Source organism: Mandrillus leucophaeus, unplaced genomic scaffold, assembly GCF_000951045.1.
Source record: "Mandrillus leucophaeus isolate KB7577 unplaced genomic scaffold, Mleu.le_1.0 Scaffold198, whole genome shotgun sequence".
NCBI lineage: Eukaryota > Metazoa > Chordata > Mammalia > Primates > Cercopithecidae > Mandrillus > Mandrillus leucophaeus.
The window spans coordinates 2,670,825-2,683,245 of NW_012102009.1; the positions used below are offsets into that span (position 1 = coordinate 2,670,825).

At 35.8% G+C, this 12,421-nt stretch overlaps 1 protein-coding gene across 2 annotated transcripts in view; it reads right to left on the reverse strand.

The window, feature by feature from the left end:
- RAD54B (RAD54 homolog B (S. cerevisiae)) overlaps positions 1–12,421 on the reverse strand; it is a 103,401-nt gene that overhangs the window by 1,295 nt on the left and 89,685 nt on the right. The window contains exons 12-15 of one of the 2 annotated variants that reach the window (XM_011978646.1): positions 8,214–8,475; positions 6,638–6,704; positions 6,252–6,449; positions 707–1,136 (exon numbers count right to left, since the gene is read on the reverse strand). In XM_011978646.1, coding sequence (XP_011834036.1) covers positions 919–1,136; positions 6,252–6,449; positions 6,638–6,704; positions 8,214–8,475 — 745 coding nt within the window. In that variant the 3' untranslated portion in view covers positions 707–918. Of the gene's footprint in view, positions 1–706; positions 1,137–6,251; positions 6,450–6,637; positions 6,705–8,213; positions 8,476–12,421 lie in introns of those variants that run through there. The other variant, XM_011978647.1, reaches the window with a different exon arrangement.

Here is a 12,421-nt window from a genome sequence, read left to right on the forward strand (position 1 = left end):
ATATTGGATCATATCCAATCATAGTTCACTGCAAACTCAAACTCCTAGGCTCAAGCAATCCTCCTGCCTCAGCCTCCCAAGTAGCTGGAACTACAGGCATGTGCCACCATACCGGGCTAAGTTTATTTTTTAGAGACAGAGCCTCACTATGTTGCTCAGGCTAGTCTCAAACTATTGGTCCCAAGCAATCCTCCTGCCTCTACCTACTAAGTAACTAGGATTACAAACTGGAGCCACTGTGCACAGCTAAAAAACACTCTTTTCAATGTCAAAAATTACTCCAGATAACCCTTAAATGATGGTATTTGAACGTTTATAAAGTGCATAAGCAATATTTGTTGGACATGGCTTTATAAACTGCCTAAGTCTGAGGTCCCAAACTAGGAACTAGTGCTCTAAAGTGTTCCCAAACCCTTCATCTCCCGCACTAACCTAATAACTTTTCTTACTCAAACTGCCCTGCAGCAACTATTACATCCAACATCTTTAGCATTTGCAATCCTAGCCTCTCATTCTCTTTCTCCTTTGAGCTACATTTTAAACTTACCAAGTTTTTCAGTTGTTTCAAACATCTGTCTAATATTTCTAATCAGATTAGTTTTCCCAAAGACAGAGACTAAGTATTTTTACCTTTTTATATTCCTCATAACAATTTCTCAGTAAATACTTAATGAAAGTATATTAATCGAGGAATTATTAACAATTATACAATGATAGAAGCACATCTTTAATTTTTCATTTAAACGTTTAATATTTACAAAAACTTAAACCACTCAATTTTGACTGTTGTATCAAAAGTGATATATTTTGCAACACATATTGTAATTTAAATAATTCTATTAATTTTCAAATTGTACATTTAATTACCATACTAATTTTCAAAAGAAGAGCAATGGAATGTCATGAAGTAATCTTTCATTATGTGCCAGTAGCTTGAGTGGTTATATTCTGAAAAATGAATGACACATTTTCTGTTATTCTTTCAAGAAAAGGATCTGTAAGATTTAAATGATCTCCAGAAAAATGTTTCCATTGCTTCAGCTGGGACATAGAAAGAGGTTTCAGGGAGTTAGATTTCTGGTGATGTGGACCAAGTTGACAATCTCTAGAGACAATGAATTTTTCCAACGAATCACCTGCAATAAGTAAAACAATGAGAAAATCCTTAGGCAAGCCAATATCCTACTAAATACAATACTTTTTTGTTTCATGATACTTCGTTTATGTGATTTATTACATTTGATCACCATGGTTCAAGTTAAGACAAATTCATTCATTCTTTTTACAAACATTTATAAATTATTTACTATGTACTGAGTTAAACAGTAAAGGTAAAATGATGAAGAAACACAGGCATGGTCTCTGACTTAAAGGACCTTACAGTCTAGTGGGAGAGATAATATATTAAATAAATAATCATCCAAAAAAATGTATTACAAGTTCAAAATCCCTTGCCTAAAACCTGTGGGGCCAGATATGTTTCCAAATTCAGAATATAATTCGAACAATCTGGGTCAGCATTCCTTAATGAAACTTATCGACATTCTGTAGCAAGTCACAGTCTTACAAAATGAGTTAAATAAAAACTATCGATAAACTCACATCAATTTAGGTAAGGTTTTGCCACAAATAATTTTGTCACAAATTTATGAAGAAAAAAAAATCTTTTGAGCTTTCTAGATTTCAGAATTGAAGATAACGGACTGTGGAGCTGCACAGAGGTAAGGGTATGAAGGAAAGATACAGGGAACTACCTTACATATGACAAGAGAAGTTGACTTGGTCTGGAAGGTAAGTGAAGGGCACCCTGAGGAAATATTCTATTAAGATCTGAAAGATGAGGAGGAAAGAACTAGATGGGGAAGAAAGATAAAGCATTCCACAACAAGCACATTAAAAAGCTATGAAAAGGAAGGGGCACTGGCATAGTCAAGCAATTGATAGGAGCCTACGCAATTAGAGCCTATAGAGTAAAAGCAAAGAATAATGCAAGAGAAGTTAAGTAATGCAAGGTGATGCAAGTATTCAAGGGCTGGATTATGCAAAACATGAATGGCAGAGGCCAGCCGTTATTCACCAAATCCATTTCTCTTTCCTCCAGGGCACTTAGTCACCTTTCCCAGCCTCCCTTACAGTTAGAAACTGCCACTGTGTCTGGCCTATGGAATGCAGCTATGTCACTTCCAGATCTGAACTATAAACATACTTCAAACTGAACAATTTTCTACTTTATCTCTTCTCTCATTGCTGGCTGGCAGATGCAGGGGAACCCAGCAGAGGACTCTAAGGTCCAAAGGGATGGAAGAGCTCCAAGTGGAAGAACCCTGGATCACAAAATTACCTTAGGAAAGGCTGTCCACTAAATGCCCACAATGACCTGTTACACAAATGAGAAACATATTTCTATTGTGTTAGACCATTGTGCTTTTTTAGTTCCTTGTTACAGCATTTAGACTGCCCTAACTTAGTATCTATCCTAAGAGCAACAGGAAGCTATTGGAGGTTTTATTTTTTTAACCTTTTAATTATGGGAAATTTCAAATAAATATAATATATATATAGCATGTATCATTTCACTAATAAACATTTCATTCTACATTTCTAAAAGATAAACACTTCTTTGAAATTTTATCACACCTAAAAGAAAAGCCTCAAGTCATTCCTTAATATCATCAAATCCTTGTCAGTGTTCATAATCATTGAGGTTTTAAGAAAAGAGATGACAAGATTGCTTCAAAAATTAGAAGACAATAGAATAACACCTGCAAAGTACTGACCAAAAAAACCTTTGGCTAACTAAGAGCCAGTATTAGGCCCTTGTTAAAAATAAAAAATGAAAAGACAGTAGAAATAAATAAAAATACCTTAATAATTATAAATGCAAACAAACTAAATATTCTCACTAAAACAAAATATCAGACTGGACAAAAAATAAAATCTAGCTTTATGCTGTTGACAATAGATACCTAAAACATAAGAACATAGACAGATTTAAGGTAAACAGATGGGAAAAAATAGACCAGACAAATCCTAACGATAAGAAAGCTAGTTTAATATGTTAAGACAAAATGAAACAAAAGGCATTAGGGATAAGGCAATCACTACATAACAATAAAATAGAGAAACCATAATGAAAAGCAAATTTCACAAGGAAGATATAAAATATATGAAGCAGAAAATGATAAAAATAACAATACTTTTGTCTAATCCACCATCATAGTTTCATATTTTAATATATTTATTTGAATAATAGATATATCTAACAAAAAATTAGGTTGTTAATGTTTTAAATGGGCAAACAATATAAAGAGATGGTTCACATAAAGGAAGTATGGTTCTTAAACTTAGGAAAAGCTCAGCTTCATTCATAATAAGAGAATAGCATATTAAAACTATACCAATATATTATTTTCTTACTATCAGATTGGCAAAAATACAAGCATTTGATAATCCACTAACCTGGCAAGGCTATGGGAAAATAGACATTCTAGTGTATTTCTGGGGGTGTGTAAATTGACACAACATCCAACAAAGGGCATTTTGGTAGTATCTATCAAAATTACAAATGTACATATTCTCTGACTCAGCAATACTAAAAATTTACCTTACAGGTATACTTGAAGATATTCAAAATGATACACGAATAAAATACACACCTATGGGAAATAACCTAATTGTACATCTGTGGATGATATGGTTTGGCTCTGTGTCCCCACCCAAATCTCATCTTGTAGCTCCCATAACTCCCACGTGTTGTGGGAGGGACCCAGTGGGAGATGATTGAATCATGGGGGCAGGTCTTTCCTGTGCTGTTCTTGTGATAATGAATGGGTCTCATAAGATCTGAAGGTTTTAAAAATGGGAGTTACCCTGCACAAGCTCTCTTTTTGCCTGCCACCATCCATGTAAGATGTGACTTGCTCTTCCTTGCCTTCTGTCATGATTGTGAGGCCTCCCCAGCTATGTGGAACTGTGAGTCCAATTAAACCTCTTTTTTTGGTAAACTGCCCAGTCTCAGGCATGTCTTTATCAGTGTGAAAACAGACTAATATAGTGGGGGACAGATAAATTATGATATATCCATACACTGGAAGATTATATAGCTGAGGAAAAAAAAGAATGAGGAAACTCTGTAACAATACGGAAAGATCTCAAGATACGCTATTGAGTGAAAAAAGGTACAGAAATATACGTATAACATGCTATAATTTATTGGGAGGAAAACTGGGCAAGAATATGTAGAGTGGCTTATATATGCATACATATATATCTGGAAGGATACACAAAAAAACTAATAGTGGTAGTTTCTTTTGATGTAGAAGGCTAAAAATTAGGGAGATAAGGGTAGAGTGGTAGGAAGAGTTTTCACCATGCACATTTTATATTTTTAAATAATTGAGTCATGTAAATGTATTACCAATTCAAAAGTTAAATTAGTCATTTTTTAAATCTATAAAAGAAAAAATGGATTATATAACAAAATCTGGCTAATATGACAGAATTCTGCACTAGGCAATTGAGAGGATATACATGATTTCCATGCACAAAAGAAACATTTACAAAAAATGACCACATCCTAGACCATACCCCAAGTCTCTATAATTACCAAAGAATCCGTATCATGGATTCTATTTCTGACTACAGAGCATCAGCAAGAATTTGGTAACAAAAACTAAAATACATTTTAAAGCATACTTTTAAATAACTCATAAGTCAAAGAAGAAATCATAACGAAAAAACAAAATATTTAGAAATGAATAATGAAAGACTGTATATCAAAATTATGGGCAGCTTAGAGAAAAATGTATAGTCTTAAATATCCACTTCTTTGAAGAGAAGACTGAAAAATCATTAAGCTAAGTATTAACCTTAATTATTAGAAAAAGAACATTAGAGTAAATACAAGGAAAAAGGAGAAGAGAAATTATTAAAACAGGAAAAAATTTAATAGGGAGGATAAAGTGTTAATACTTTTAATAACCAAAATGGTTATGAAGAAAGAGAAAATCTGAAAACATTTCTCTGAAGTTTAAATTCTACCCACTAAAAAATAAAAATGTATACATATTTTAGCTACTATAAATATTATATATTGTTATAATTATATATTGTGCATGATTATATTTATTATATTTAGTTATTAGTTATATATATATAAATATGACACATAACTAATAAATATAATCATATATAATTTATATGACAAATAACTAATAAACTAATAAGCTTCTATTGTACCTAAAGAGAAACATTTATATAAAGAAACATTTACATAAAAAAGAAACATCTATATAAAATATATTTTATGTTTACATAAAATCTAAATTCTTCCATCTCAGTCTTATATAGTCTAACTTCTTCAACCTATCTTAATATAATTTATCAAGTAACTTTCAACTACTAGACATTGATTGCTCAAGTCCTACTCCTGATTTAGTTCCTTTTTGAATGGTGTCTATTCTGGAGGGTAAATTTTCAGCTTTACTTAAGCAGCACTAGCAGTTACATGAAGTACTGAGAAGTACGGTGGCCCATGCTTCTGAGTGCCTCAGAAAATATGACCCCATTATGAATAAATTCTGTACAACATAAACAACAAGATTATTCTGTCAACTATATTTTTTTTGTGGAAGAGAAATAGGGATTAAAACCATTTTTCTGGCTGGAAGCGGTGGCTCACACCTATTAATCCCAGCACTTTGAGAGGCTGAGGTGGGCAGATCGCTGGAGCCCAGGAGTTCGAGACTAGTGTGAGCAACACGAAGAAATCTTGTCTCTACAAAAAATACAAAAATTAGCCACGTGTGGTGGTGTACACTTGTAGTTCCAGCTACTCAGGAGACTGAAGCTGGAAGATTGCTTGAACCCAGGAGGCGGAGGTTGCAGTGAGCCATGATTGCACCACTGTACTCCAGCACGGGTGACAGAGCAACAGAGCCAGACCTTGTCTCGAAAAAAAAAAAAAAAATTCTAACTCCAAAGCCATTACATCAGGATTTGAAAGATTTTCCTAAATAAGTTCAATTTTTCACAAGTGAGTCAGAAATAAAAAGCTAAAATTGAGAGACTAAGGTTCTACTGAATATTTTCACAAATATCTCTATCTGGCAGCTGCCCTATGAGCTGAGAAAAAAATAAAACTAACATATGCAAATGGTAAATATTATAAAGTTATTCTTTAAATATTTTCAACTGCTAATGAGAAATAAATTAACTTTACTACATAGTTACAGAATTAAAATATAACTAACCTGTATGAACTTCTCCTGTACACTCACAGTCAAGCAGGTCATGAGTAACACAATCTGAACTTTCATGTAATGTGAACAAATTTTTAAGTTCTTCTACTGAAAACTGAATATGTTCAGATGTCTTGGTGAGGTCAACAACTGCCCCACAAAGACCTTGCTTACTGATCTGCCTTTGATAGATCTTTTCTTCTATCGTACCTAAAGAGAAAACATTCATCAGATTTCCTTCAGATCTTTATGTTCATTGTTTTTGTTGGGTAAAATGTTTATTAACATACTAGTTAACAAAATAACAATATATTCCTGACACTGAAGCACAGGCTAACAAAAAATAATTTTAATTATTCAAAGGGTATACATTTTTTGTCACACTGAAGGGTTGTTACCTGTGGTGAGGAGTCTGTAAATATGTACAGGATATTTCTGACCATCTCTCCATACTCTAGACATTGCCTATAGAAAATAAGTGAGAATTCTGAGAGTACAGTAGAAACTGATGGCCCTTTCCACATATGCAATTTGCAGAAATATGTTTTAAATAAGGAATTCTGTATTTTACATATAGCTTCAAAAAACATCCCAGGTGTGCCAAGTATGCCCTACTTCATAGCTTTTTCTTAGCAGAAAGAAAGGGATGAGTGAACACTTACTATGGTACTGTAAAATAACTACAGGTGTATCATGCAACAGTGAGAGAATACATCTTCATCAATGGGACAGTGAGTATGGACAGCAAGAATGGAAAGAACCAAGTGTAGCATGGGCTTGGTGGTTCATTCTCCGTCCAAATAGCTAAAGATTTGCCCCTGAAAAGTACCTAGGATACAAGTAATCAGCTAAGGCTCTAGGTGGATCCCTGTGGTTTAAAGATTTATCAATGATACTGTGCAATAAAGTGTTGATGTTCAAACTCTGCACATTTCAAATAAAAATCTGGCCTTCAACCAACTTCTAAGAGATCATCTCTAGGCCTTTGGAATGTCCTGTCTGATATGAGTGTCTGTTTACCGGAAGCCTTGGGCCACACTAGATAGTTTATGCTAGCAATGTAATATGGTGGGGCCTTGGGCCATGTAGTTCGATTTCTGGAGGCTAAAGACTGATTAACTAAGGTCAGTCATGCAGGTGTTCCACGTCTACAGGACTAACCCCAAACAAAATTCTGGACACCAAGACGTGGGTTAATTTCTGGTTGACAATATTCTATATGCACTGACACTCACCAATGCTGACAGAATTAAGTGTTGTCCATAAAACTCCACTGGGAGAAAACAACTGGAAGCTTGTGCCTGGTCTCTCTTGGACTCTGCCCTGGACTCAGTATCTTTTCCTTACCGATTTGAGTATCGCTTACTATAACGTAACATAACTGTGAGTATAGCTGCTTTTCTCAGTTGAGTCCTTCTAGTGAATCATTAAACCTGAGGGTTGTCTTGGGATCCCCTAATGCACATACCAACTGCGGTGCAAACCTACAGGTAGAAAACTCAAGATACAAAAAGATGGACTGTACTCTAAAGAAAACCAAAGGCTTCTCAAATATTTTCCTAAATACGTTACTTTTATACCCTCACTGTAGCCTGTATAAACACTAATCATAGCATCCATAACACTTTATTGTCTTCACCTGATGGTCATGAACATCCTAAAGGCCCAACTCTGCAGTAAACTAGAACCTGGAGGCATACAGGTTTAGGTCTGAATCCTGGCTCTGCATCTTACAAGCTGTGGGATCTAGAATAAACTTCCATATCTTCATCTGTAAAATGGGACTACTAATATCCATCCTTGTAGGCTTGTTAGGAAGATTAAATAGATGGAAAGCACTTAGCAGAGTGCCTCATGCAAAATAAGGGCTCTTTATGCAGCGGTTATTATATATCATCATCATCTTTGTATCCTCAATAGGCATTGTATCCTCAGGCATTCAATAATATCTATTTAATGCATAAATATTCCTACCTGAATATCAGTGGCTGGATTCCAATCAATGTCATAGAGAATTAAGTGAGATCCTCCAATAAGGTTAAGTCCTACACCACCAGCTTTTGAACTTAACAAAAAAATAAAAACAGAAGAGTGTTGACTATTAAAGCCATCAACAATCTGCTGCCTTTGAGAGATTGGTGTTTGTCCATCAAGTCTTGTATAAGCATATCCATGACGCTTACATACTTCTTGTAAAATATTCAAGGTTTGTGTATAGTTGGATACCAACACCACCCTGTCAATCAAAAAGAAAAATTCTTTAGATAAATTTAAAGGCAGCATTAGATTTTCTTAGTTGAAAGAAAATACCACAATATTATCACTGACATTGAGAGAACATGCAACAATGACCTAGTACAATTAAAACACAGTTACTCCTGCATATTCCATTTAAAGTCAATATCTAAACTTCCAGTTTTAAGATAGTATGGCAAAGACCTTTCTGCCTTCTTCATCTCTCTGAGGTTCACTCTAAAAACTGCAAGAGAATGAGCAAAATACAAAAATGAACAGAAACTGACTCTGAAGACATTTGAAAACAAAAAGCATAGTGAAGCAGTCACCTGCTTAGGAGTATACAGGTGATGCCTACATGCCCAAAGAGGGAGATTCCAATAAGAAACAAATGAAAGTTCACTTGCACCACAGAATCTTGCCAAGGTACCTTAGAAGGAAGGAGTTTAGACTGGAAGTATTAACATATTGGTACATAGAACCCAGGCCCTGCTCCTATGTGATCAGTTGACTTTTCTTTCTCAAATAAAGTATTTATTATCTGGAGAAAATAAACCAAAGAAACTTAGACCAGGGAACTGACTGTAGAAGGCAGGAGAGCCAATGTAATGGCTTATGCCCGTAGCCCCTGCTGCTCAGGAGGCTGAAACAGGAAGATCACTTGAATCCAAGAGTTTCAGTCCAGCCTGGACAATAGAGCAAGACCCTGTCTTTAACAACAACAACAACAAAGTGTATTAATGAAAGTCTAGATACTGAATAAGATCCCTCTACCCTTTTCCTGTCAACTACCAGAATACCAACAACCAGGCACCCCACATGCCAGTCCAAGGAAGACATTACTAAAGGATTCATCTATGGAAATACTTAAATGATTCCACAGAAAAGATCCACAGATAGGGAGTCCCCAAATTAAAAAGCCAGCTTGCTGCCTGATTACCCAATGATGGTTATTAGTCAACGAGCCCTGCCTATCCATACAGTGTTCAATTAATGTTTTACTGCTTCACTGTTAACTGTGGACACCAAGGAACATCAGCTATTTCAAGTGAGCTTCAACATGAAAAGGAAAAATCAAAATAAACAAGAAACCTGAATTAAACAGAACAATGAAAAAAACAGAAGATAACTCTCTGAAAATAATTCATGTCCTCAAACAAGAGCTATCTATCGTTCAATGGAAGAGGATGCAATTTTTCAAAAGGAACAATCGAGAATTAGAAAAATATCTTAGAAATGTAAAATGATAGACAAAATAAAGTTTTAACACAAGAGCTTTAAGATAATATGAGAGTTTGCCAGGAAATACATTAAGAAGAAAAAGTGATGACCAGTAGGAGAGAAAAAAAGAATTAGAGAATCAACTCATGGGGTTCAATATCTGACTGACAGGAATTCCAAAGAAAACACAAAATTGTTTTAAGAGAGAGAAAGGATACTTCCCAGACATGGAGCCTTCAGATAAAAAGGACCTACTAAAAAGTTCGCAGATCAATTAATAAAATGAAGACTCATATTAAGGCGTATCAAGATTATAACTCAAAGTATGAAGAATGAATAAAAGTTGCTCAATGTTTGCTGAAGAAAAATAGGTCATATGCAAAAGAATCGAAATTTGAAAATCATCAGACTTCTCAAAAGCAACTCTACAAACTAGAAGACAACATGTAAAGCAATGTCTTCAAAATTCTAAGGGAATACTATTTTGATCTAGAAGTTTATGACAAGCGAAGTTGTCAGTCAAGTGCTAGGGTAGAATAAAGACAGTTTTCAGATGTGCAAGAAGACAGAAAGATTAATCTTCCATCTTTCTTAGGAAACTACTGTGAGATGTGCTCCAGCAAAATGTGAAATTCAGAAAACAGAAAACTAACACAGAAGAGGAAAAAAGTGAATTTATAAGTCAATATGATTTGGCTCTGTGTCTCCACCCAAATCTCATCTCAAATTATAATCTCCATAATCCCCATGAGTTCAGGGAGGGACCAGGTGGGAGATGACTAAATCATGGGGGCAGTTTCCCACATGCTGTTCTCGTGATAGTGAGTGAGTTCTCACGAGAGCTGATGGTTTTATAAGGCAGTTTTCCCTGCTCTTGCTAGCTCTCTCTTTCCTGCCAGTCTGTGAAGAAGGTCTTTGCTTTCCCTTTGCCTTCTGCCATGATTATTAAGTTTCATGAGGCCTCCCCAGCCATGTGGAACTGTGAGTTAACTAAACCTCTTTCCTTTATAAATTACCCAGTCTCAGGTATTTCTTTATAGCAGTGTGAAAACGGACTAATGCATAGGTGATGGCTTTTTAAAAGTCCCAGGATGCCGGGCGTGGTGGCTCACACCTGTAATCCCAGCACTTTGGGAGGCCGAGGTGGGTGGATCACCTGAGGTCAGGAGTTTGAACCAGCCTGGGCAACATGGTGAAACCCCATCTCTACTAAAAATAAAAAAATTAGCCAGGTGTGGTGGTACCTGTCTGTAATTCCAACTACTCGGGAGGCCGAAGCACGAGAATCACTTGAACCCAGAAAGCAGAGGTTGGAGTAAGCCGAGATCATGCCACTGCACTCCAAGGTCAGGAGACCATCCTGGCTAACATGGTAAAATCCCGTCTCAACTAAAAATACAAAAAATTAGCCGGGTGTGGTGGCAGGTGCCTGTAGTACCAGCTACTCAGGAGGCTGAGGCAGGAGAATGGCATGAACCCGAAGGCGGAGCTTGCAGTGAGCCGACATCGCGCCACTGCACTACAGCCTGGAAAACAGAGCAAGACTCCATCTCAAATAAATAAATAAATAAATAAGTCCAGGATGACAGCTGTGTAGCAAGATTAGAGATCAGTTCAAATTGTAGCAGGAAGACAGAGGACTCACAGAGGAAAGACAAAGAAAATACAGAGGCACCTAGAGACCACAGTGGTACCCAGTTATCTGCAGATCTGCTTTCCACTGTTTCAGTTACCTGCAGTCAGCCTTGCTTCAAAAATATTACACACAGTAAGGTATTTTGAGAGAAAGAGAGAATGCACATTCACATAACTTTCACTGCAGGATACTGTTATGGTTGTTCTATTTTATTATTATTGTTGTTAATCTCTTACTGTGCCTAATTTATAACTTTATCACTGGTATGTATGTACAGGAAAAAACAATCCATATAGGGCTTGGTAGTATCTGTGGTTTCAGGCATGCATTCCGGGTCTTGGAATGTATTCCCAAGGATAAGATGGGGATTCCCGAGGATAAGATGGGGATTCCCAAAGATAAGATGGCCAAAAAGCACATTAAAAGACGCTCAATATCACTAATCATTAGAGAAATGCAAATCAAAACAATGATATACCACCTCCCACCCACTAGGATGACTATTATCAAAAAAATAGAAAGTAACAAAGATGGTAAGGAGATAGAGAAATTTGAACCCTGTGCACTGTTAGTGGAAATGAAAATGGTGCAGTCCACTATGAAAAACAGTATGGCAGTACTTCCAAATATTAAAAATAGAATTACCACATGACCCAACAATTTCACTTCTGGATTTATACCCAAAAGAATTTAAAGTGGGGTTTTGAAAAGTTATTTGTACACCCATGTTCACAGCAACATTATTCACAACAGCCAAAAAGTGGAAGCAACCCCAGTGTTCATCAAAAGATGAATGGATAAACAAAACGTGGTATATACACACAATGGGACATTGTTTAGCCTTAAAAAGAAAATTCTGACACATGCTACAACATGGATACACCTGGAGGACATGATATTAAGTGAAATTGGTCAGTAACATAAAGAAAAAAAAAACTATATGAATCCACTTACATGAGGTATCTAGAACAGTCAGAGTCAGAGAGTAGAAGAGTAGTTCAGGTGTTAAGGGAGGGGAAAGTAAGGAGTTGGTATTTAACAGATATAGCATTTCAGTTTTGTTTGCAAGATGCAAAGAGTTCTGAACATT